Here is a 27,166-nt window from a genome sequence, read left to right as displayed (position 1 = left end):
TATACTACCCGACTATTGACCCCCTCAATTCACAATACAAACATCTAGGCCCACGGGCACCCGTTAAAAGCTAGTAGAACTCACTGCGGGCGGCCGAGGCAACCCCTTGTAAAGTTTACAATCTCCCTGCCCAAATACACAGGCCGTACGTCCTATAGGCGTCGTGCAGCGCCTCCAACAACAAACACAGTAACCATGCAAGAGAACGGCCCGGTGGCCCTCGCTACCCACTCTCTGTTTATCTACAGCCAAACACACACAGCACACGACCAGTTCAACTCTACCGAGTCTCCTCAGTCACTATGGTAAGTAAACTAATCATAGTGAAATCAAACATATCCACAGTAATGTGACGAACCTCAGATTCAGTATCATAAGGTTTTAGTCTGGTTTAAACTATTTTATTGTACTTGATATCAACTGTTTCAATAGCACCATCGTGGCCGGGGCTGTAATACCTGATCTGCCTGATCGATCTTTCAATGTAGGTCTCCCACACCGGGTTGTGAACACCTCTTGGCGCTGCAGGCGACTCCACCCGCCCGGAATGGCAGTGGGATTGTGTTATTGTGTTGATACATGTAACATATTAACTGCAGCAGGCGTCTGGTATGTTTGCTGGTACACATACCATTCGCCTTGGTTGAGATTTTAAGACATGTATACTACCCGTTTAACTGCAATGAATTAGCAACGATATAAGTAACTTTGTCCTGTCCTGAAATAACACCTCAGATTCATTTCCTCTGAGAGGACGCACTTGATAATAAAGTAAGGCGATATATTCTGCCTGTAACTGTTTACTGTAACATGTCGAGTTCACATTCATACATTTCTCTTCTGTAGATTACTACAATGATTTTAAGAAATATAGTTTTGCAACTTAGATGTAAATTCCATGAAACACCTGTTTGTATTCTTCTAGTTCAAGTGTATTTTAAAGCAGAGTATATTTATTACACGTAATTAAAATGTGTAAGGGGAAAAAACTGAGTAATATTAGGCGTTTTTACAAACTAGAAACATTTTGATATTAATAAGATGGTTTTTATTATGTGTTATGTATTTAATATAGACTATATTATGTGTGACATATATCATATAGAGTGTTATGTGTGATATAGATACTTTTGTTTGTTGTTTAATCCCGCACTCAGCAACATTCTAGCTATATGTCGGCAGTCAGTTAAAATTCGGTTTGGACCAAACAATCCAGTGAATGATATCAAGCATAGTCACCTTTTACGGCAAGCATAGGTTGCTGAAGACCTTATCGGATCTTCATGGGTCGATATAGATAATATAAACTATATTATGTGTGACATAAAACATTGACTCTTTTTTATGTGATATAGATAATGCAATCTCTATTATGCGTGATATAGATAATAAAGACTGTATTCGGTGTGATATAGATACTATAGACGCTATTATGTGCGATATAGATAAATTATAGACTTTATTCGGTGTGATATAAAATATATAGACTGGATTCCAACATGACCATAGAACATCATATAGTCCATCTGTGTAGTATCTGTTATTTTCATATCAGAAGTATTGGGCAGATAGGCACTTATTAACAACTGAGGCTACAATTCATCTTGTGAGACCACTGGTACTATCCAGAATAGACTAGGGTAATAATCTACGTATCACCATGTCACCAGCCGACAGGATCACTGCAACAACCTACACCAAGTGCATAATACTGCTCGGCGACGTACCTGTCGATCTATGTGCGCGTTGAGCAGCCACTCAGCGGCTGGTGGACAGCGCCTAAGAAATAGGCGTTGGTTGGTTTGTTGTTTAACGCCGCACTCAGCAATATTCCAGCTATATGACGGCGGTCTGTAAATAATCGAGTCTGGACCAGACAATCCAGTGATTAATATCATGAGCATCAATCCACGCAATTGGGATCAATGACATGCATCAACCAAGTCAGCGAGCCTGACCACCCGATCCCGTTAGTCGCCTTTTACGACAAGCATAGTCACCTTTTACGGCAAGCATGGGTTGCTGAAGACCTATTCTACCCCGGAATCTTCACGGGTCAGAAATAGACGTATTATTATTTGGCTTTATATTACGTATTATTATTTAGCTTTATATTGTGCGGTATTGATCATGTAACCACTGAGACAAAATAGACTTTATTCCTTGTATTATAGTTATATAGATATGTTTGATTATGTTCGATTGTAAATATCTGCCCACAATACAGTAGCTATCTGCCCCTAACATAGTGAATACTTAACTAGCTCCCGTATAATACCAGAACCATTCACGAGTTTCATAAAATTAGTTCTACACGAGAGCGAGTTTAGTATTCACTATGTAAGGGGCAGTGAATCTAACATATCTATCTTAACTATTTTATTTAAAACCTGTTTAGAATTTCACTGTCGTGTGTGAATAGGCCCTTCACCACAAAGTTTACAATCACGTCACAATACCCTATGACGTAATATGTTGAATTTTGTTACACGATCCACCGGCAAAACAATGCCATGTAACGTCAGCCTAGCAACAGGGTTGCTGGGGTCATCGATTGTGTATAAGCTCCTCTCAGTGATATATGACCTCTATACACAATGCCATCAAAAAGGCACAGGGATGTTGGGAGTTTTTAATATTTGTTAGTGAAACTTGTTCCCGCAGTACATAACACGCGCTTTGGTATAACACAATGTGTAATACAGCTATACAGTGAATATATATTACCGATATATAGTGAATATAAGTCACTAAAGGGTAAATAGTTGCCCTCAGTACATAATGAATATCACAGTTGAACATCATGCTATATACATTGTTGCAGTGTTCTATATCGGTTAGGCTTCATATCGCAGTTGTTACTCAAGAAGTAAGTGTTGTGTTCACTGATGTGGAGATAATGTCTGTCGAACTGTCACGCCAGAGTGTACAATACAGGGAAACCACTGGTGGACACACCTACACAATAGGCACCGTGATATAATGTGTGCGGGGTGATATAAAGAGTACTTTGTGTATGTGTGTGTGTGTGTGGGGGGGGGGGGGGGGGGGGGGGGGGGAGATATAAAGTGTACCTGTGTGTGCGGGGTGATATAAAGTGTACCCATGTGTGCGGGGTGATATAAAGTGTACCCATGTGTGCGGGGTGATATAAAGTGTACCCATGTGTGCGGGGTGATATAAAGAGTACCCATGGGTGCGGGGTGATATAAAGTGTACCCATGTGTGCAGGGTGATATAAAGTGTACCCATGTGTGCGGTGAGGTGAGGTGAGGTGAAATTGGGTTTAACGTCGCGTCCAAGATTATTGCACTTATATAGCGACGTGCATGCACGTGTATGTGTGTGTGTGGCTGCTTGTACTAGTCCGGACTGATGCCGATTTATAGTGCTAGCTCACTGAGATACCATGCCACAGTTTAACACGAATACCACACTCAGACACAGTATACTGATTCCGAGCCGACCAGTCCTTGTTTTAGCCCCTTAAAGCAGAGCGCCAGACAGGGTAACAACAAGTACAATCTTTTAACGTCTTTTTGTATGACGCGGCCTGGGATCAAACCCTGGACCTTCAGCTCTCCGGGCGGACGCTCTACCACAAGACCACTGAGGCGGTCGCCCCCATGTGTGCGGGGTGATAGAAAGTGTACCCATGTGTGCGGGGTGATATAAAGTGTACCCATGTGTATGTGGTGTTATTAAGAGTACGCATGTGTGCTGGAAGTAATAGAGAGTACCCATGTGTGCAGGGTGGTATACAGAGTACCCGTATGTGTGCAGGGTATTATAAAGAGTACCCATGTGTGCAGGGTATTATAAAGAGTACCTGTGTGTGCGGGGCATTATAAAGAGTACCTGTGTGTGCGGGTTATATTGAGTACCCATGTGTGCATGGTATTATAGAGAGTACCCACGTGTGCGGGTTGTTATAGAGAGTACCCATTTGTGCTGGGTGTTATTGAGAGTAATCATGTGTGAGGGGTGGAATATAGAATACCCGTGTGAGCGGGTTGTTATACAGAGTAACCGTGTATGCAGGGTGTTACAGAAAGTACCCGTGTGTGCAGGGTGATATAAGGAGTACCCGTGTGTGCGGGGTGATATAAGTGTACCCATGTGTGCAGGGTGGTATAAAGAGTACCCATGTGTGCAGAGTGGTATAAAGAGTACCCATGTGTGCGGGGTGATATAAAGTGTACCCATGTGTGCAGGGTGATATAAAGAGTACCTGTATGTGCGGGTTGTTATAAAGAGTACCCGTGTGTGCGGGTTGTTATAAAGATAACCCGTGTGTGCGGGTTGTTATAAAGAATACCCGTGTGTGCGGGTTGTTATAAAGAGTACCCGTGTGTGCGGGTTGTTATAAAGAATACCCGTGTGTGCGGGTTGTTATAAAGAGTACCCGTGTGTGCGGGTTGTTATAAAGAATACCCGTGTGTGCGGGTTGTTATAAAGAGTACCCGTGTGTGCGGGGTGATAAAAAGTGTACCCATGTGTGCAGGGTGATATAAAGAGTACCCGTATGTGCGGGTTGTTATAAAGAGTACCCGTGTGTGCGGGTTGTTATAAAGAGTACCCGTGTGTGAGGGGTGATATAAAGTGTACCCATGTGTGCAGGGTGATATATAGAGTACCCATGTGTGCGGGGTGATATAAAGAGTACCTGTATGTGCGGGTTGTTATAAAGAGTACCCGTGTGTGCGGGTTGTTATAAAGAGTACCCGTGTGTGCGGGTTGTTATAAAGAGGAACCGTGTATGCTGGATGTTACAGAAAGTACCTATGTGTATGTGGTGTTATATATGGTACTCATGTGTGGTGGTGTTATATAGAGTACCCATGTGAGCGGGTGTAATAGAGAGTACCCGTGTATGTGAGGTGTTATATAGAGTACCCATGTGTCCTGGGTGTAATAGAGAGTACCCATGTGTGCGGGGTGATATAAGGAGTACCCATGTGTGCAGGGTGATATAAAGAGTACCTGTATGTGCGGGGTATTATAAAGAGTACCCGTGTGTGCGGGGGGTTATAGAAAGTACCTATGTGTATGTGGTGTTATATATGGCACCCATGTGTTGTGGTGTTATATAGAGTACCAATGTGTGCTGGGTGCAATAGAGAGTACCCATGTTTGCAGTGTGGTACAAAGAGTGCCATGTTTGATGGGTGTTATTTGCTGGGTATTATAGAGAGTAATGAAGTGTTTTCATTGAAGCTCCGTACTCTGTGAATAGATAGCGTATATATGTGTTCTCTAGGTTGGTTATGCGTGTATATATATACTTATATACATGATTTGTATGTTATGTATGTTTCACTTATATACATTGTTTGTATGTTGTGAATTACTGATACATGCCATGCTTATTGAGATGGTCTCCCGCAGAGAGTGTGAATCGCTTTCATTGTAGACTGTCCCTGGCCCCACATTCCTCTCCTATCTGACGTGCTGCTTAGGGACCCTCAGACCTCCCACCCTATACAGGTGGATCCGCCTGACACCACGAGTGTGAATATGCGGAGGGAAGTACGTTCAAGACAATATTTTTACGACACATTCATTAGGGACACCGCTCCGGAGGGTCCTGACTGCCGACTTGTGGAGCGGTCCACAACAGGCGTGTGGGGTGTGTGTGTGTGTGGGGGGGGGGGGGGGGGGGGTGGGGGGGTGGGTTTGGACACGTTGAAAGCTTTTTATGGATGAGAAGGCGGCACACATTGATGTGTGGTCAAACAAACGTTCCGCTTATAGATCGGATTCATGGACAGTCGTTAAACTGGAAGGCCAGGTAGGGTGAACAATTGAGGGCCGGACACAGCCGTGAAACTGATAGGTCCATCTTCCCGAGGCAGGGGAGTTAACTGGCTTTAAAAGACCAGCTTCCTCCCTTGCCGAACGAAGTTGGAATTCCTGGGCTCAATCGTAGCGGCACTTGTGGTTTTTGCAAGCTACGAGGGCCATTCAATATATAACCAGCCTAAGCTATTTATCAGATCTTAACGGTTGCATGCATGTCACGTGCTGTGCACCAATGTATGTCACGTGCATAGACAAAGTTTCACTGAGGAAATTGTATTTGAAGTCACACACGTGATCTATAAAGATGGCGAGGGTAGATTCTGCCAAATTTTCGTCAAAGGTTGAATATAGGGCTGTTATTAGGTAACTCTACTTAAAAGGGAAACCGGGAAAGGAGATACATGATGAATTGTCAGATGTTTATGGTGACAGTGCACCTTCGTATGCACAGGTCAAATTCTGGGTTGCAGAATTTAAGAGGGGTCGGGTGAACCTAGAAGATGAGCCACGCCCTGGCAGGCCTGTAGAGGTGACCAATGACCAAACCAGTGAAGCTGTGAGACAACTGGTTGTCAAAGACAGGCGAATGAAGGTGTCAGAAATGGCCAAGGCCTTGGAGATTTCAGAGGGAAGTGTCTATACCATTTTGCATGATCGTCTGGGTATGAGGAAGCTGTCTGCCCGATGGGTCCCGAAATGTCTGAGTGATGATCAGAAGGCTGTACGTGCGTCAATGTGTCAGGCACTTTTGACGCAATGCAGTCGGGATGCAGACAACTTTATGGAGAGAATTGTTACTGGTGATGAAACCTGGGTACTCCACTATGACCCAGAAACAAAAGAACAGAGTAAGCAGTGGGCTGGCTTTGCTTCAGCCCGTCCCAACAAGTTTAAGACTCAACCATCGGCTGGCAAAGTCATGACAACCATCTTTTGGGATACCAAAGGGGTCCTTGCTCATTGACTACTGGCCACGTGGCCATACTATTACTGGAGAGTACTACTCCGATCTCCGGGACCGTTTGCGGATTGCTATTCTTGCCTTACGTCGTGGAAAGATCACAAAAGGTGTGCTGCTCCAACATGATATTGCCAGAGCACACCTGTCGACTTGCGGTTGCCGCAGTGAAGCGGAACGGGTTCAAAGTATTGCCTCATCCACCTTACTCACCAGACCGGGCACCAAGCGACTACTTTCTCTTCCCAAACTTGAAGAAAGAACTGCGTGGACGTCATTTCCGGTCCGATGATGAACTCACGACAGCAGTGGAAGTGTGGTTACACGAACAACCCCATGGTTTCTATCACAACGGGCTTTTAGCTCTCACACATCGCTGGACAAAGTGCATAGACCTCAATGGTGGTCATGTGGAAAAAGAAGAAGTGAGGAGCAGTAGCAAATAGGTTAGGCTGGTTATAAACTAGTGCCAAAAGAAACGATACCAACTTATTTTCAAAATTGTTTTTTACTAAGTGAATTGTCTAGTATGAAAACATGCCAATTCGTACTGCACATCCCAAACACAGCATAGTCGATAAAAAATACCGGGAACACGTGATCACTTCCGGGAAAAAACGTAAATTTCGTGAAAGTGACATTTCCCTCTCTAGCATGTTCTGCACGTGCATAAAAACTGTATAAAACGGCTGATCAGACACGTTGATATCACAGCAACAAAAAGAGCACAAGATATGCCACGTTTGACAGCCATCGAGAGATAGAGAGCCGTTGGAATGGTCCAACAAGGAGCGTCACACGTCGACGTCGCCAGAAGGTTGGGCTGCGCACGCATCACTATCACCAGGTTGATGCAGCGGTTACGTCAGACAGGTCAGACGTCAGACAGGCCCAGGAGTGGAAGACCACGAGTAACCACGCCCCGTGAAGATCGTTACATCCGGGTATTACACCTGAGGAACCGCACCGTAACTGCGACGTCCACGGCGGCTACAGCACTGGGACACAGGATCAGTCGACAGACCGTCTACAGGAGACTACGGCAGTATGGTATCCGGCCACGTCATCCCTACCGCGGACCGCTCCTGACACCTCGACACCGGAACAACAGACTGATCTGGGCCAGGCGAGTTCGACGTTGGCAACGGCGGGACAGGGCACGTGTTATGTTCTCTGATGAGAGCAGATTCCTCATATTCAGAAACGAGCTTGTATACCGACGATTTGGTGAACGTTTGGCGCCTAACTGTATCCAACAGGCCCGGCCGTTTGGAGGTGGAGGGTTAATGGTTTGGGATGGCATATGTGGTGACGTCAAAACGATGCTTGTCGTAATTCGTGGAAACCTGAATGCACAGCGTCATCTTGATGACATCCTACGGCCTGTTGTGGTGCCCTTTATTCAGCAACAGCCTCGTGGACTCCTTTTCCAACATGACAATGCAAGGCCACACACAGCAAGATTGACACAGAACTTCCTTGCCAACGCCAACGTACAGGTTTTGCCATGGCCCGCATGTTCACCGGACATGAATCCCATCGAGCACTTATGGGACCACCTCGATCGGTAAATCCGACGTCGCCGTGTGCCTCCAGTCAACGTCCAGGACTTGGAACGATGTCTCCTCGAGGAATGGCAACGCATCACTCCCAACGTCATCAGACGTTTGACGTCATCAGTCCGTAGGCATGTTCTGGCATGTATTGATGCTCACAGTGGACATACCCGCTACTGACTTGACTTTGAGACGTGTGGTGTGACATTTCCCGTTGTTTCTGTGATCAGTGCTCTAACGAAATGTTCATTTTTCGACCCCACCCATCTTTAAAGGCTTGTCATATTGGTTGTACAGATTTTATTGAAATGAAATTTTTGTACAGATGTTGTGAAAGGATTTCTCAAAAGCATAACACCAATCCTAAACTTCTGCATTGTTTAGTTTTTCTTTTATGTCGTAGCAAACAGGTGGTATCGTTTCTTTTGGACACTAGTTTATGCCACTCGTATGTCCTTCTAAGCCTCTCCTATGGACCAATCAGATTCCATCATTTGCATTTGTTTCAAACAAAATGGCGGCGCCCAGTCAAGACGATCTGATCGATAATCAAGATCTATATCGTGATAAAACGGGTTTTACATCGCGAAGTGCATCAAATCACGCGAGCACCTAAATGAAAACATGAAAAAGTTTGGAAAATATCTGTGGACAATGAGTTGGCGGTGAACATGCTTTGCAAATCCTGCAATCGACCGAAATCTGCGCGACAATTTTCGAACCGGATTTCGATTTCGTTAGTCCAGACAAAATGTCACTCTATAATACCAGCCTAGTTCGGCAAGGATGGAAACTGGACTCGGTTAATTTCCTTGCCTCGGGAAGATGTGATATGGCAGGAAAGACAAACAACCGTTTATCTGATAGTCCAGAAAGATGAGAGCCATGACAGTGATAGCTAAGATGGATGGAATACCATCACATTGATAGGTGAGGGGGTGGATGGACAACCGTCACATTGATACTTTTAAGGAATGAGCAACCGTTACATTGATAGATCTGATGGATGATAATAGTCACATTGATAGGTCACATTGATGGACAACCATTATACTGATAGGTGGATGGACTACCGTTACACTGATAGGTCGGATGGATGACAATCGTCACATTGATAGCCCTGGGGTGGATCGACGACCTTTACATCAATAAGATGGCTGCCACTTGTTACAGTGATAGCTCTGTTGGATTGGCAACCGTTACATATATAATTCAGATGTATGACAATCGTTACTTTGATAGGTCAGATGGATTATAGTCGTCACATTGATAGCTCAGAGATGGATGTTCAACCGTTACATTGGGAGCTCTGATGGATGAACAATCGTCACATTGATAGCTTAGGTGTGGATGAACGACCGTTACATTGACAACGCTGATGGATGGGCAACCGTTACATTGGGAGCTCTGATGGATGAAGAATCGTCATATTGATAGCTTAGGTGTGGATGAACGACCGTTACATTGACAACGATATATTCTGATATGTCAGAAGGATGACAACCGTTCCGTTGACAGGATAGAAGAATGACAATCGTAACACTTGCAGATCAGTTGGCCCAACAACCGTTTCAATGACGTATCATATAGGGGCATAACCGTTACAGTGACACATCTTAGTTAAAGGTCGGGAAATGCGGACAATCTATACACTGACATGTCAGGATGCTCGGACAACCGTCAAACTGGTAAGTTGTTTGAGAATAAGAAACACGAGGTGTTGCTTGTATGGATACAGGGACAGGTTATCGTTTGGTGTTATAATTACATGCATGTGGAATGAGCTTCCTCATTCCGAATTCTCCTGTAACACGTTAAGCCCCCGGGGAAGGCCGTGTGCCAGTACACTGCTCTACACACTGATAATCAGTGTGATAATCACTGATGGTCTGAGTCTTACGCTTAATTTGCTTTCTTGCATTTTGTGGTTGTGATCTATAAAATTGTCATGCCTGAATACCCGCCCACTTGAAATGAGATATTCCAATGACAGTCTAAAGAGGGCTGTACTGGATCTTGACTTAGGCGATGTCTAATAGGGGAGGAGTTGTTGAATGTCTAATAAGGGACAGAAGGTTTGTGAAGTCTCATATATTGTATTGACGTGAGACTCGATATGGCAGAGGTTAAGTCTCACATATTAGGTGAGATGAAATGGGGTTAAACGTCGCTTCCCAGAATATTACACACTGTGTGCATGTCTGCGTGTGTGCGTGTGCGTGTGTGCGTGTGCGTGTGCGCGTGTGCGTGTGCGCGTGCGTGTGGCTGCTTGAACTAGCCAGGACTAAGCCCACTCAGGAACCATGCCGAAGATTGACATGAATACCTAACTCAGACACAGTTTCCTGACTCCGAGCCGACTCGTCCTCGTTTTAGCCCTTTAGCCGAGCGCCACGCAGGGTAACAACAAGTACCATCATTTAACGTCTTTTGGTATGACGCGGCCGGGGATGAAACCCCGGATTTTGAGCGCCGGGCGGACGCTCTACAACGAGACCACGAAGTCTGTCCCTCAGATATTAACGAGATACCCTTTGTGGCAGAGGCTAAATCTCAGATATTAACGTAAGGCCCATGATGGCAGAGGCTAAATCTCAGATATTAACGTAAGGCCCGTGATGGCAGAGGTTATCGAAGTCTCAGATATTAATGATAGACCCTATAAGGCAGAGGGTAACTCTCAGATATTGACGTGAGACCACATATGGCTGAGGCTAAGTCTCAGATATTATGTGAAACCCGAAATGGCAGAGGCTATATCCCTGCCTTCAATTTCAGAATTGGCTTCATACCTCCAGTGACAGAAGTGCGTTGTTATAGTGATGTATCTGTAAGTATCATCACCGCGCCATATGTTTGCTAGATGTCTACCAGTTAACAGTTAAATATTTTAATATACTCTCAGATTTATACTGGCCGTTCTACACTCGGTCTTACCACTTGAGGGGGCACGGGTGGCCCAGTCGTCTAAGGCGCCGCGATTCGCTGTGCACAGTTGCGTCCTTTGGGCACGCCAGAAATTATGATTGCGGCGTTAAACCCAACTCACTCACTCACTCTTACCACTTGAACAGTCCTTCTAAAACACGTCCGATGCACTTCTCTGTGAGATTGTTCCTCCTACATATAAATCAGTGCCGTGACATGCCCCTCCTTAGCAACTGTCACTATGCTTTGTCTGGGAGAAGTGAATCCTGAACGGGTGAATACATACTCCTGCGAGTGGCCCTTGACCTGCCCACTCGCGTCCTTGGTTACGCCACACCCGACCTGCGGCCATTATGTATGGCCGCCCACCATCCCATTTCAACGTCGGCATATTGTTACGCCAGGGTTGTGTGAGTACACATTGTCACCAACATGTTTAGAGCCACTGCCAAATACATAATGGCTCTGAACCTACATCGGCAGTCTCGTAAATTTTTATGCCGATACTCGCACGCCAGTAACGTATTTATACGATGACACTAGAAGCGTACTCATACGATAACACTAGTAACGTATTTATACGAGTGAGTGAGTTGGGTTTAACGCCGCTTTTTAACAGTATTACAGTTATATCGCGGCGCGTCAGCTAAATGTGGCAGGAAAGCCCGATGTGATGCAGGTCTCAGACCTTTACCTCAGACATATCTATACGATGACACTAGTAACGTATTTATACGATCACACTTGAGACGTTTTTATACGATGATACCCGTAACGTAGCTCTGCCGATATGGTCATACTGGTTACGCCTGTATGTCGATATACCCATACTACTGGTATCTATAGATATGCTCCAGTGGAATTCAGAAGGTTGTGGGCCTCGCAGGGGATAATGTTGAAAACACGCCAACTCCTTCAACACAGTCCATCCCAGTTCGTCTAAGAGCGGGGCGGTTGGGTAGGCTAGTGGTTAAAGCGTTCGTTCGTCACGCCGAAGACCCGGGTTCGAATCCCGACATGAGTACAATGTGTGGAGCCCATTTCTGGTGTCCCCCGCCGTGATATTGCTGGAATATTGCTAAAAGCGCCGTAAAACCAAACTCACTTACTCACTCACTCGTCTAAGAGTTTTCCAGCCATTTATACATGCCTTTTTGGTCACACATCTCTACTAAACTCACAGTTTCTCTATTCCTAGAACAAAATGGAGCCGGGATAATGTGGTACCTCTCTCTATATATATATCGCAGGCAGACCAGGAAAATCGGGATGAGGCCCAACTTGAGGCGAGTCAGGCCGATCAGACAGAAGAAACAGCCGGGGACGCTGGAACAGCCGACACTCAACAACGTATGTACACAGGCAGGGTAGTAGTAACTGCATGCACACAGGCAGGGTGGTAGTCACTGCATGCACACAGACAGGGTGGTAGCCACTGCATGCACACAGGCAGGGTGGTAGTCACTGCATGCACACAGACAGGGTGGTAGCCACTGCATGCACACAGGCAGGGTAGTAGTCACTGCATGCACACAGGCAGGGTGGTAGTCACTGCATGCACACAGGCAGGGTGGTAGTCACTGCATGCACACAGACAGGGTGGTAGTCACTGCATGCACACAGGCAGGGTGGTAGTCACTGCTTGCACACAGACAGGGTGGTAGTCACTGCATGCACACCGGCAGGGTAGTAGTCACTGCATGCACACAGAGAGGGTGGTAGTCACTGCATGCACACAGACAGAATGGTAGTCACTGCATGCACACAGACAGGGTGGTAGTCACTGCATGCACACAGACAGGGTGGTAGTCACCGCATACACAGACAGGGTGGTAGTCACTGTGTGCACACAGACAGGGTGGTAGTCACCGCATACACATAAAGGGTGGTAGTCACTGCGTGCACACATGCAGGGTGGTAGTCACCGCATACACATACAGGGTGGAAGTCACTGCGGGCACATATACAGGGTGGTAGTCACTGCGTACACACATACAGGGTGGTAGTCACTGTGTGCACACAGACAGGGTGGTAGTCACCGCATACACATACAGGGTGGTAGTCACTGCATGCACACAGACAGGGTGGAAGTCACTGCATGCACAGAGACAGGGTGGTAGTCACTACGTGCACAGAGACAGGGTGGTAGTCACCGCATACACAGACAGGGTGGTAGTCACCGCATACACATACAGGGTGGAAGTCACTGCGGGCACACATACAGGGTGGTAGTCACCGCATACACATAGATGGTGGTAGTCAACACATACGCATCTAGGATGGCAGTAACCGCACGAACTCACTGCATACACATACAGAGTGGTAGTCACCACATACACATACAGGGTGGTAGTAACCGCTAGTAGTCACTGCATACACAGACAGGGTGGTAGTCACCACATACGCATACAGGATGGCAGTAACCGCGTGTACTCACCGCATGTACACAGTCAGGGTGGTAGTCACTGCGTGCGCACAGACAGGGTGGTAGTCACCACATACGGATAGGGTGGTAGTCACTGTGTGCACACAGACAGGGTGGTAGTCACTGTGTGCATAGAGACTGGGTGGTAGTCACCGCATACAGACATGGTGGTAGTCACTGTGTGCATAGAGACAGGGTGGTAGTCACCGCTGGCACACATACAGGTAGGTAGTCACTGCGTGCACACAGACAGGGTGGTAGTCACCGCATAAACATACAGGGTGGTAGTCACCGCATACACAGACAGGGTGGTAGTCACTGCGGGCATACATACAGGGTGGTTGTCACCACATACACATACAGGGTGGTAGTCACCGCGTGTATTCACCGCATACACAGACAGGGTGGTAGTCACCACATACGCATACAGGATGGCAGTCACCACATACGCATACAGGATGGCAGTAACCGCGTGAAATCACCGCATACACAGACAGGGTGGTAGTCACCGCATACACATACAGGGTGGTAGTCACCACATACACATACAGGATGGCAGTAGCCGCGTGCATTTACCGCATGTACACACACAGGGTGGTAGTCACTGCGTGCACACAGACAGGGTGGTAGTCACTGCGTTAACTGTCTGTGTATGCGCTGACTACACGCGGTGACTACCACACTGTATGTGTATGTGGTGACTACCACTCTGTATGTGTGCCCTCGGTGACTACCACCCTGTCTGTGTGCCGCGGTAACTACCACCCTGTATGTGTAGGCGGCGATTACCACCCTGTCTGTGTATCTGTATGCAGTGACTACTACCTTGTCTGTGTGCACACAGACAGGATGGCAGTCACCGCGGGCACACAGACAGGGTGGTAGTCACTGCATGCACGCAGACAGGGTGGTAGTCACCGCATACACAGACAGGGTGGTAGTCTCCACATACACATACAGAGTGGTAGTAACCGCTAGTAGTCACCGCATACACAGACGGGGTGGTAGTCACTGCATGCACACAGACAGGGTGGTAGCCACTGCTTGCACGCAGACAGGGTGGTAGTCACCACATACACATACAGGGTGGTAGTAACCGCTAGTAGTCACCGCATACACAGACAGGGTGGTGGTCACTGCATGCACACAGACAGGATGGTAGTCACTTCGTGCACACAGACAGGATGGTAGCCACTGCATGCACACAGACAGGGTGGTAGTCACCACATACACATACAGGGTGGTAGTAACCGCTAGTAGTCACCGCTTACACAGACAGGGTGGTAGTCACTGCATACACATACACAGACAGGGTGGTAGTCACCGCATACACATACAGGGTGGTAGTTACTGCAGGCACACATACAGGGTAGTAGTCATTTCGTAAACAAAGACAGGGTGGTAGTCACCGCTTACACAGACAGGGTGGTAGTCACCGCGGTCACACAGACAGGGTGGTAGTCACTGCATGCACACAGACAGGGAGGTAGTCACCGCGTGGACACAGGCAGGGTGGTAGTCACCGCATACACATACAGGGTGGTAGTTACTGCAGGCACACATACAGGGTAGTAGTCATTTCGTAAACAAAGACAGGGTGGTAGTCACCGCATACACAGACAGGGTGGTAGTCACCGCGGCCACACAGACAGGGTGGTAGTCACCGCGGCCACACAGACTGGGTAGTAGTCACTGTGTGTACACAGACAGGGTGGTTGTCACCGCATACACAGAAAGGGTGGTAGTCACCGCATACGCTGAAAGGGTGGTAGTCACCGCATACACAGAGAGGGTGGTAGTCACCGCATACACAGAAAGGGTGGTAGTCACCGCATACGCTGAAAGGGTGGTAGTCACCGCATACACAGAAAGGGTGGTAGTCACTGCGGGCACACAGTTATGATGGTAGTCACCGCGGCCATAGAGACAGGGTGGTAGTCACTGCATGCACACAGGCAGGGTGGTAGTCACCGCGTGCATACAGACAGTATGGTAGTCACCGCGGGCACACAGACAGGATGGTAGTCACACCGGCCACACAGACAGGGTGGTAGTCACTGCATGCACAAAGACAGGGTGGTAGTCACCGCGTGCATACAGACAGGATGGTAGTCACCCCGGCCACACAGACAGGGTGGTAGTCACCGCGGCCACACAGACTGGGTAGTAGTCACTGTGTGTACACAGACAGGGTGGTTGTCACCGCATACACAGAAAGGGTTGTAGTCACTGCATACGCTGAAAGGGTGGTAGTCACCGCATACACAGAGAGGGTGGTAGTCACCGCATACACAGAAAGGGTGGTAGTCACCGCATACGCTGAAAGGGTGGTATTCACCGCATACACAGAAAGGGTGGTAGTCACTGCGGGCACACAGTTATGATGGTAGTCACCGCGGCCATACAGACAGGGTGGTAGTCACTGCGTGCATACAGACAGGATGGTAGTCACCGCGGGCACACAGACAGGATGGTAGTCACCCCGGCCACACAGACAGGGTGGTAGTCACTGCATGCACAAAGACAGGGTGATAGTCACCGCGTGCATACAGACAGGATGGTAGTCACCCCGGCCACACAGACAGGGTGGTAGTCACTGCATGCACAAAGACAGGGTGGTAGTCACCGCGTGCATACAGACAGGGTGGTAGTCACCGCGTGCACACAGACAGGATAGTAGTCACTGCATGCACACAGACAGGGTGGTAGTCACTGCGTGCTTACAGGCAGGGTGGTAGTCACTGCATGCATACAGACAGGGTGGTAGTCACTGTGTGTACACAGACAGGGTGGTTGTAACCGCATACACATACAGGGTGGTAGTCAGCGCATACCAAGACAATGTAGTAGTCACTGAGAGCACACAGACAGGGTGGTAGTCACCGCATACACAGACAGGGGTAGTCACGACATACACATACAGGGTAGTAGTAACCGCGTGTAGTCAACACATACACAGACAGGGTGGTAGTCACCGCATACACATGCAAGGTGGTAGTCACCGCATACACAGACATGGTAGTAGTCACCATGTGCAGACATACAGGGTAGTAGCCATTTCGTGCACGCAAACAATGTGAGCGCATTCGGAAAGGATGATGTCACTCCATACTAACAAACAATGTGGTAGTCACTGTAGGCGAACAGACAGCGTGGTAGCCGTTGCAGGCAAACAGACAGCTCGGTAGTCATTGCGGGCAAACGGACAGCTCGGTAGTCATTGCGGGCAAACGGACAGGATGGTAGTCTACCACACACGAGGTCAAGGAATTTCTTGTCCATGTGCATGTTGGATAGAAACTGCGTGCAAAAGCCATGATGGGTAGTCACTGCATAAATAGGTAATACATAATACATGACTATATTTTCTGATATTGTGCAGCATCTGAGGAAGGTGGTCAGACTGATTCAGCAGAAGCAACAGAGAAAAAGGCTGACGAACAGGATCCTGGTAATGATGCTTACAACGAAGAAACTGCTGAAGCAGAAGGAAAACCTGAGCAGGAGCCTAAGCAGGAACCCGCTGAAGAAGTGACACCTGAGCAAGAACCCGCTGAAGAAGTGACACCCGAGCAAGAACCCGCTGAAGAAGTGACACCCGAGCAAGAACCCGCTGAGGAAGTGAAACCCGAGCAAGAACCCGCTGAAGAAGTGACACCCGAGCAAGAACCTACTGAGGAAGTGACACCCGAACAAGAACCCGCTGAAGAAGTGACACCCGAGCAAGAACCCGCTGAAGAAGTGACACCCGAACAAGAACCCGCTGAAGACGGACAGATAGTTGAAAATGGAACTGTCTCTGACTTGAATCTCTCTGAGGACCAGTTAGAAAGTAAGTAATATTCATAACGTATATTTTTGTAGGTCGACTTTAGTGTGTTTCTAGGGGCACGTGTGGCCCATTCGTCTAAGGCGCCGCGATTCGCTGTGCAGAGTTGCGTCCCTTGGGTACGCCAGAAACCCATGATTGTGGGTTCGAATCCCGGTTCGACCCAATTATGTTTCTAGGTTTGTCAGCACCATACCCGTGCTCGTGGGTTTCACCGAAGTGGTAAACGTCTGAGACCTGCATCACTTCGGGTTAAGTTGACACGCCGTGATATAACTGGAATACTGTTAAAAGCGGCGTAAAACCCAACTCACTCACTCACTAGTGTTTCCAGATATCTGTCAGAACTTCAGGGAGAGTATGCCATGTTATCAGCTAACCTGTAGAACTGCAGGGGGAGTTACCGTCTTACGATAGCACTTTAAGTAGGCGAGTGTACCGTCTTACCAGATTACTTTCAGAATTGTAGGGCGAGTGTACCGTCGTATCAGATTACTTTCAAAACTGTAGGATGAGTGTACCGCCTTACCGGATTACTTTCAGAATTGTAGGGCGAGTGTACCGTCTTATCAGATTACTTTCAGAACTGTAGGATGAGTGTACCGTCTTACCAGATTACTTTCAGAATTGTAGGGCGAGTGTACCGTCTTATCAGATTACTTTCAGAACTGTAGGATGAGTGTACCGCCTTACCAGATTACTTTCAGGATTGTAGGGCGAGTGTACCGTCTTATCAGATTACTTTCAGAACTGTAGGATGAGTGTACCGTCTTACCAGATTACTTTCAGAATTGTAGGGCGAGTGTACCGTCTTATCAGATTACTTTCAGAACTGTAGGATGAGTGTACCGTCTTACCAGATTACTTTCAGAACTGACGGGCGAGTGTACCGTCTTATCAGATTACTTTCAGAACTGTAGGACGAGTGTACCGCCTTACCAGATTACTTTCAGATTTACTTTAACAGTATTCCAGTTATATCTTTCAGACGTGTGTACCGTCTTATCAGATTACTTTCAGAACTGTAGGACGAGTGTAACGTCTTACCTATCCATACATCTAGACAATGCAATAATGCACTTAATTACAAATCATAGCAGCATATTGATCTGAAGTAAAGTCCAATCGATATCCCTCTGTTCTGCCTTACGATGTCATACATAATACATAAGATCGATCTAAGTAGGGTGTCTTTGGCGAAGACTATTCTCTGCTTTTTTCTAGTTTTCATGATGTTTCTTTTATGAATTTTTAGTCTGCTTCTGCTTGGCAGTACTTGAAGTATGGAACGGTAAGGTTGCTACCGATTTCATCTCATTAAAATGCCACATGGTTCCAATGCATTATTAATAATTTTGACTCAATGCTTCTTGTTTCCAGCTTTCCGCTACATGTTTAAAATCCACTCAGAAGACGACCGAATTAACTTTGAGCAGTTCAAACGTCTCCTGCGGTGCGCCGGGCACAACCCAACATCTGCTGATGCGCAGTCTATCTACGACGAGGCTGACAAAGACGGTAGGTGGGGGGTCTATCGTCGACGAGATTGACATGGACGGTAGGTAGGGATGTATCTACTAAAAGGCTAACGAGAACGGTAGGTGGAGGATCTATCTACTAAAAGGTTAACAAGGACGGTAGGTGAAGGATCTATCTTCGACGAGGCTGACAAGGGCGGTAGGTAGGTATCTATCTACTAAAAGGCTGACAAGGACGGTATGTAGGTATCTATCTACTAAAAGGCTGACAAGGGCGGTAGGTAGGTATCTATCCACTAAAAGGCTCGCAAAGACGGTAGGTGAGGATCTGTCAACTAAAAGGCTAACAAGAACGGTAGGTGGGGATGTATCTACTAAGAGGCTTAAAGTACGGTATGTAGGGATTTATCTACTCAAAGGCTAACAAGGACGGTAGGTGAAGCATCTATCTCTTAAAGGCTAACAAGGACGGTAGGTGGGGATCTATCTACTAAAAGGCTCACAAGGACGGTATGTAGGGGATCTATCTACTAAAAGGCTGTCAAGGACGGTAGGTGGGGGATCTATCTACTAAAAGGCTGACAAAGACGGTTGGTGGGGATCTATCTACTAAAAGGCTGACAAATACGGTAGGTGAAGGATCATCTATCTTCGACGTGGCTGACATGGACGGTAGGTAGGGATCTATCTACTAAAAGGATAACAAAGGACGGCATTTGGGGATCTATGTTCTAAAGGCTAACAAAGGACGACACGAAAAGTGAAAATGTCGGATTACTATCATATATGATCAGGAATGTGCTATCATTGTCTGAACGCAGTCATGTACGTTCGTAACCGAGTCCTACGGATCGGGAAAGATCCAGAGAGGTCGGCAAAGGACTCCCAACAGTATGGTGCGTGCCGAAACATTCGGGAAACTCCGCCGATTTTGTCTGGTCGGATTACAATCGTGACTATGTCGTGATTTATTCTGTTTTATCGGATCAAAATCGTAACAATGTCCTGTGTTTTCTGGACGGTGTCCTGTGAATCGGGACGCGGTCGTGATGAACGGGCATGAATTGTTCATTGCCGTTTTTGTCGAGTGAGTCCAGATTGCGTCCAGATCTTGCCGAATGCGAACCTTCCTTGTCGGTTGACCGTCCGGTCACTGTCTGATCTCTGTCGGATCGTATTCGGGAGAATCGGGACGCTGTCGGGACAGTTTCGGGCGTTTCCTACCATGCGGAAGATACAAATCGGATTGAGAACGGGAGAATCGGGACGAATTCGGCTGGAAACGGCTGAATCGGGACGCTTCCTGAACAATATCTGATTGTTTGTGAATTTCCCGCCATGAATCGCAGGATGGTTATCAGACTGTTGACAAATTTTAATCGGGAATGGTCCTGTCAAGGACGGCAGTAAAAATCCTGAATGTGTGAATGAGCCCTTAAGGATAAGAGTGGTACATTTGTTGGACGCAGAAATGTATCTCTTTTTGTACGAATTTGAATTGAGCTTAAGAATCCAGTACAAAAGAAAAATGGACATGTGTTCAGGTTTTAGAGTGTCAAAAGTTGATAGTACCGATACATGGTTTTGGCCGATTTCTTCCACAGTTAACACACTGGACTTATATGTTGCATTATTTCATATGCCGCTTATACCAAAATCTTTGATCAAATCTAGTCTGGCAGGATGGCACGCATTCAGCCTGAGAGGATGGTATGAATTCAGTGTTTGAGAGGATGGTTCTAGAGGATGGTTTGAATTCAGTGTGTGAGAGGTTGGTATGGATTTAGTGTGTGAGAGGATGGTATGGATTTAGTGTGTGAGAGGTTGGTATGGATTTAGTGTGTGAGAGGATGGTATGGGTTCAGTGTGTGGGAGATCGGTATGGATTCAGTGTGTGAGAGGATGGTATGGATTCAGTGTGTGAGAGGATGGCATGTATTCAGTGCGTGAGAGGTTAGTATGGATTCAGTGTGTAAAAGGATGGTATGGATTCAGTGTGTGAGAGGATGGTATGGATTCAGTGTGTGAAATGACAGTATGAATTCAGCATGTGAAATGACGATATGAATTCAGCATGTGAAATGACGGTATGAATTCAGCATGTGAAATGACGATATGAATTCAGCATGTGAAATGACGGTATGAATTCAGTGTGTGAGAGGATGGTATGGATTCAGTGTGTGAAATGACAGTATGAATTCAGTGTGAGAGAATAGTATGTATTCAGTGTGTGAGAGGATGTGTGAGAACATGGTTCTAGAGGATGGTATGAATTCAGTGTGTCAGAGGATGGTATGTATTCAGTGGGTAAAAAGATGGTATGCATTCAGTATGTGAAATGACGGTATGAATTCAGTGTGTGAGAGGATGGTATGGATTCAGTGTGTGAGAGGATAGTATGAATTCAGTGTGTGAGAGGATGGTTTGCATTCAGTGTGTGAGAGGATGGTATGAATTCAGTGTGTGAGAGGATAGTATGGATTCAGTATGTGAGAGGATGGTTTGAATTCAGTGTGAGAGAGGATGGTATGTATTCAGTGTGTGAGAGATCGGTATGGATTCAGTGTGTGAGAGATCGGTATGAATTCAGTGTGTGAGACGATGGCATGTATTCAGTGTGTGAGAGGATGGTATGTTTTCAGCCTGAGAGTATGGTATGAATTCAGTGTGTGAGAGGATTGTATGAAGTCAGTGTGTGAGAGGATAGTTTAGAGGATGGTATGTTTTCAGCCTGAGAGTATGGTATGAATTCAGTGTGTGAGAGGATTGTATGAAGTCAGTGTGTGAGAGGATAGTTTAGAGGATGGTATGAATTCATTTTAAGAGGATGTTATGAATTCAATGTGTGAGAGGGTGGTTTGTTTTCAGTGTGAGAGGATGGTATGAATTCAGTGTGTGAGAGTATGGTTCGAATTCAGTGAGAGAGGATGGTAGGAATTTAGTGTGTGTGAGGGGATGGTATGTATTCAGTGTGTGAGAGGATGGTATGTATTCAGTATGTGAAATGACGGTATGAATTCAGTGTGTGAGAGGATGGTATGGATTAAGTGTGTGAGAGGATGGCATGGATTCAGTGTGTGAGAGGTTGTTTTGGATTCAGTGTGTGAGAGGATGGTATGGATTCAATGTTTGAGAGTATGGTATGGATTCAGTGTGTGAGAGGATGGTATGGATTCAGTGCGTGAGAGGTTGGCATGGATTGAGTGTGTGAGAGGATGGTATGAATTCAGTGTGTGAGAGTATTGTATGAAGTCAGTGTGTGAAAGGATAGTTTAGAGGATGGTATGAATTCATTTTAAGAGGATGTTATGAATTCGATGTGTGAGAGTGTGGTTTGTTTTCAGTGTGAGAGGATGGTATGAATTCAGTGTGTGAGAGTATGTTTCGAATTCAGTGAAAGAGGATGGTAGGAATTTAGTGTGTGTGAGGGGATGGTATGTATTCAGTGTGTGAGAGTATGGTATGTATTTAGTGTGTGAGAGGATGGTATGTATTCAGTATGTGAAATGACAGTATGAATTCAGTGTGTGAGAGGATGGTATGGATTCAGTGTGTGAGAGGATGGTATGGATTCAGTGCGTGAGAGGTTGGCATGCATTCAGTGTGTGAGAGGATGGCATGGATTCAGTTTGTCAGAGGATAGTATGGATTCAAAGGTGTGAGAGGATGGTATGGATTCAGTATGTGAGAGGATAGTATGGATTCAAAGGTGTGAGAGGATAGTATGGATTAAGTTTGTGAGAGGATAGTATAGAGCATGGCATGTATTCAGTGTGTGAGAGGATGGTATGTATTCAGCCTGAGAGGATGGTTTGAATTCAGTGTGTGAGAGGATTGTATGAAGTCAGTGTGTGAGAGTATAGTTTAGAGGATGGTATGAATTCATTTTAAGAGGATGTAATGAATTCAATGCAAATTCAATGTGTGAGAGGATGGTTCGAATTCAGTGAGAGGATGTTATGAATTTAATGTGTGTGAAGATGGGTATGTATTCAATGTGTGAGAGTATGGTTTGAATTCAGTGTATGAGAGGATGGTTTGAATTCAGTGTGTGAGAGGATGGTATGGATTCAGTATGTGAAATGAAGGTATGAATTCAGTGTGTAAGGATTGTATGGATTCAGTGTGTGAGAGTATGGCATGGATTGAGTGTATGAGAAGATGGCATGGATTCAGTGTGTGAGAGGATGGCATGGATTCAGTGTGTGAGAGGATGACATGGGTTCAGTGTGTGAGAGGATGGTATGGATTCACTGTGTGAGAGGATGGCATGGATTCAGTGTGTGAGAGGATGGTATGGATTCAGTGTGTGAGAGGATGGTATGTATTCAGTGTGTGAGAGGATGGTATGTATTCAGTGTGTGAGAGGATGGTGTGGAATCAGTGTGTGAGAGGATGGTATGTATTTAGTGTGTGAGTGGATGGTGTGTATTTAGTGTGTGAGATAATGGTATGTATTTAGTGTGTCAGAGGATGGTACGAATTCAGTGTGAGAGGACGGTGTGGATACAATGTTTGAGAAGATGGTATGAAAAACTGATCTCTAAAAATAGATTACGTCAAGATTGAATTTCAGAAAATTCTCAAAGTAAATTGAATGAACCCATGTATATTCTCTGCAATGGTTGCAATAAAGTTATTTTCAAAGTGTGTTTGCCAGTACAGATGAGCAAAGGTGGCTTGTAATCTCTGTCAGCACAGTACGTTGTCTTAGCGCCCCGAATAGGAAAGAATGTCACTGTAAATCGGGTATGTTTTCATGTTTTCAAGGTGTATCGTGTTCCAGGTAACGGCACAATTAACTTTGAAGAGTTTTGTCGCCTGCACGCGGCCCACACGGTGCCTCTGGAGGACCAGGAGACAGAGATCGTTAACTGCATCAACAAGGTATTTCCGGGGAACCAGGAGGAAATCCCGCTGCGAAAAGTAGAGCAGATCATGGAGAAGGTGGGTCTGCAGCGTGACGAGAGCTGCCTCACCAGGGACGACCTCCACAGACTGGTCAGCGACATGGACAGAAACGGCAACGGGATGGTCGACAGACTAGGTCAGTGCAACTACATGAATCTGTACAGACATCTTGGTCTATCCACGTACATATATATCTGTACAAACATCTACATATCTCCAACTACAAATATCTGTACAAACATGTAGGTCTATCCAAGTACATATATCTGTACAAACATATGTGTCTCTCCAACTACTCATATCTGTACAGACATATGTGTCTCTCCAACTACTCATATCTGTACAAACATATGTGTCTCTCCAACTACTCATATCTGTACAAACATATGTGTCTCTCCAACTACTCATATCTGTACAAACATATGTGTCTCTCCAACTACTCATATCTGTACAAACATATGTGTCTCTCCAACTACTCATATCTGTACAAACATATGTGTCTCTCCAACTACTCATATCTGTACAAACATATGTGTCTCTCCAACTACTCATATCTGTACAAACATATGAGTCTCCAACTACTCATATCTGTACAAACATATGTGTCTCCAACTACTCATATCTGTACAAACATATGTGTCTCCAACTACTCATATCTGTACAAACATATGTGTCTCCAACTACTCATATCTGTACAAACATATGTGTCTCCAACTACTCATATCTGTACAAACATATGTGTCTCCAACTACTCATATCTGTACAAACATATGTGTCTCTCCAACTACTCATATCTGTACAAACATATGTGTCTCTCCAACTACTCATATCTGTACAAACATATGTGTCTCTCCAAATACTCATATCTGTACAAAGATCTAGGTCTCTCCAGCTACTCAAATCTGTACAAACATATGTGTCTCCAACTACTCATATCTGTACAAACATATGTGTCTCCAACTACTCATATCTGTACAAACATATGTGTCTCCAACTACTCATATCTGTACAAACATATGTGTCTCCAACTACTCATATCTGTACAAACATATGTGTCTCCAACTACTCATATCTGTACAAACATATGTGTCTCCAACTACTCATATCTGTACAAACATATGTGTCTCTCCAACTACTCATATCTGTACAAACATATGTGTCTCTCCAACTACTCATATCTGTACAAACATATGTGTCTCCAACTACTCATATCTGTACAAACATATATGTCTCCAACTACTCATATCTGTACAAACATATGTGTCTCTCCAACTACTCATATCTGTACAAACATATGTGTCTCTCCAACTACTCATATCTGTACAAACATATGTGTCTCTCCAACTACTCATATCTGTACAAAGATCTAGGTCTCTCCAGCTACTCAAATCTGTACAAACAGCTAGGTCGTTCTAACTACTCATATCTGTACAAAGATCTAGGTCGTTCTAACTACTCATATCTGTACAAACAGCTAGGTCGTTCTAACTACTCAAATCTGTACAAACAGCTAGGTCGTTCTAACTACTCATATATCAGTTAAAGATTTTCACTTCCTTGTTTTGCAGAATTCGCAAAGATGTTGATTTCACGCGACAGTTCATAGGCAGCCCCGTGACGTTCCATCTGCAGCATTATGTAATCCCCATCTTCACATTCGCCACAGGACAACCTCAATTTCCATAACAGTACTCAGAATACTGGAGAGTCCACAGCCTGAACAAACGTCGCTATCCAGGGGAGGCCTTCCGCAGCCTGAACACCCACCACAGCCTGAACACCCACCACAGTCTGAACACCCACCACAGCCTGAACACCCACCACAGGCTGAACACCCACCACAGGCTGAACACCCACCACAGTCTGAACACCCACCACAGTCTGAACACCCACCACAGTCTGAACACCCACCCCAGCCTGAACACCCACCACAGTCTGAACACCCACCACAGTCTGAACACCCACCACAGCCTGAACACCCACCACAGGCTGAACACCCACCACAGGCTGAACACCCACCACAGCCTGAACACCCACCACAGCCTGAACACCCATCACAGCCTGAACACCCACAACAGCCTGAACACCCACCACAGCCTGAACACCCACCACAGCCTAATATGTGATAATTGTACTATACAGATATTTCCCTTGTCAAAACTGCAAACTCTGTTCAAGTATACTCAAATGTGAGTACCAGTACATTTCCAAGCTGAACCCTGGCGACCAACTGTTATGAACAACGAAGCTGATGTGACTGTTCAATACTTGCACTATGTGCTGTTGAATTTGTGCAGCATTTTCTTATGCCCATAATAGTGTAATCTGTGATATTTCTACGCAATGTAGTGCTAAGCTCAAGTTTATTTGAATGTTCCTCTACAGAAAAAATGTGTTCTTTCAAATGCTCATTGTTGCCGATATGGCGGGTAACTGGGCGGGGTAACTGGGCGGGGTAACGGGGCGCCGTAGGCATGTGTATACATAACACGAACTATTGAAATTTAAACATTATTAATGTCCTACTTCAGGGGCGGTGGTTAAAGCGTTCGCTCGTCACGCCGAAAACCTGGGTTCTATTCCCCACATGGGTGTTATGTGTGAAGCCCATTTCTGGTGTTTCCCGCCGTGATGTTGCTTGAATATTGCTAAAAGCGGCGTAAAATCAAACTCACTCACATCAACAGGCGTCAGTAAGGTTTGATCTTTAAGTACCGCACAGCCTCCTACTTCATTATAGGCACAGTCCGTACTATTCCCCACAGTTCCCCACCAGAATCCTTACCCCTCCCACCCCCTCCCCCCCAACACCACCTTTGCCCCTTACAGTTTCACCACGGAGGGCCTGTTTCATCGCATTGGTCATGTTTGAAACAAACACTTCTTTTTGGCACTTTTAAGGAATAGGATTGCGAACGCTATGAGATCTAATAGTAGACATACGTATTTGTGTGTCAGACAGAGTTATGTTATAGTACACACGCTGACAGAACTGTTGTCATGTCACACTAAAAGAACTGATCACTATTGATCAGTGCTGCTTTTTAAGACAATGATCATATGTCAGGTAGGTGTATATCATCCCGGCAATATGCAAAGTCCAAGTAGCCATAAGCTTTTGTTGAAGTATAAATATGTACTCATATATAACATATATATTTTATTGTATATAGATATATTTGTATTTGGGATCACATTGACCGACATGTTTAGTGTGAAATATTCTTATCGCAATACTATTTTCATCCCGTTTATCTGTTTTGTTTGAACATCATTTTA

General features: G+C 45.7%; 2 protein-coding genes across 2 annotated transcripts; one reads left to right on the top strand and one right to left on the bottom strand.

Annotated features, from left to right (window-relative positions):
• The first annotated feature begins 194 nt into the window (after positions 1–194).
• LOC139470900 (probable serine/threonine-protein kinase kinX) lies at positions 195–27,166 on the top strand. Its single transcript, XM_071253232.1, has 6 exons — positions 195–305; positions 12,495–12,594; positions 17,052–17,501; positions 18,879–19,016; positions 23,763–24,023; positions 25,456–27,166. Exons 1-6 carry the CDS (start codon positions 303–305, stop codon positions 25,491–25,493), a joined length of 990 nt encoding a protein of 329 aa, XP_071109333.1. The 5' UTR covers positions 195–302; the 3' UTR covers positions 25,494–27,166.
• Positions 25,580–26,753, bottom strand: LOC139475313 (elastin-like). The gene is made up of 2 exons (XM_071258544.1): positions 26,673–26,753; positions 25,580–25,984 (listed from the first exon to the last, which is right to left on the bottom strand). The coding sequence occupies exons 1-2, from the start codon at positions 26,751–26,753 to the stop codon at positions 25,580–25,582; spliced, it is 486 nt and encodes a 161-aa protein (XP_071114645.1).

The sequence above is a fragment of the Haliotis cracherodii genome, unplaced genomic scaffold (assembly GCF_022045235.1).
Source record: "Haliotis cracherodii isolate W230 unplaced genomic scaffold, xgHalCrac1.p SCAF_1, whole genome shotgun sequence".
NCBI lineage: Eukaryota > Metazoa > Mollusca > Gastropoda > Lepetellida > Haliotidae > Haliotis > Haliotis cracherodii.
The sequence above is the reverse complement of the archived record's forward strand: the minus strand, read 5'-3'. Positions and strand labels throughout refer to the sequence as shown.

Coding starts and splice junctions, on each gene's coding strand:
- LOC139470900 (XM_071253232.1), top strand. Junction 12,595..17,051: donor AACAGCCGACACTCAACAAC/GTATGTACACAG, acceptor GATATTGTGCAG/CATCTGAGGAAGGTGGTCAG. Junction 24,024..25,455: donor CGGGATGGTCGACAGACTAG/GTCAGTGCAACT, acceptor CTTGTTTTGCAG/AATTCGCAAAGATGTTGATT.
- LOC139475313 (XM_071258544.1), bottom strand. CDS start 26,753: ATGACCAATGCGATGAAACAGGCCCTCCGTGGTGAAACTGTAAGGGGC. Junction 25,985..26,672: donor GGGGGGAGGGGGTGGGAGGG/GTAAGGATTCTG, acceptor GTGGGTGTTCAG/GCTGTGGTGGGTGTTCAGGC.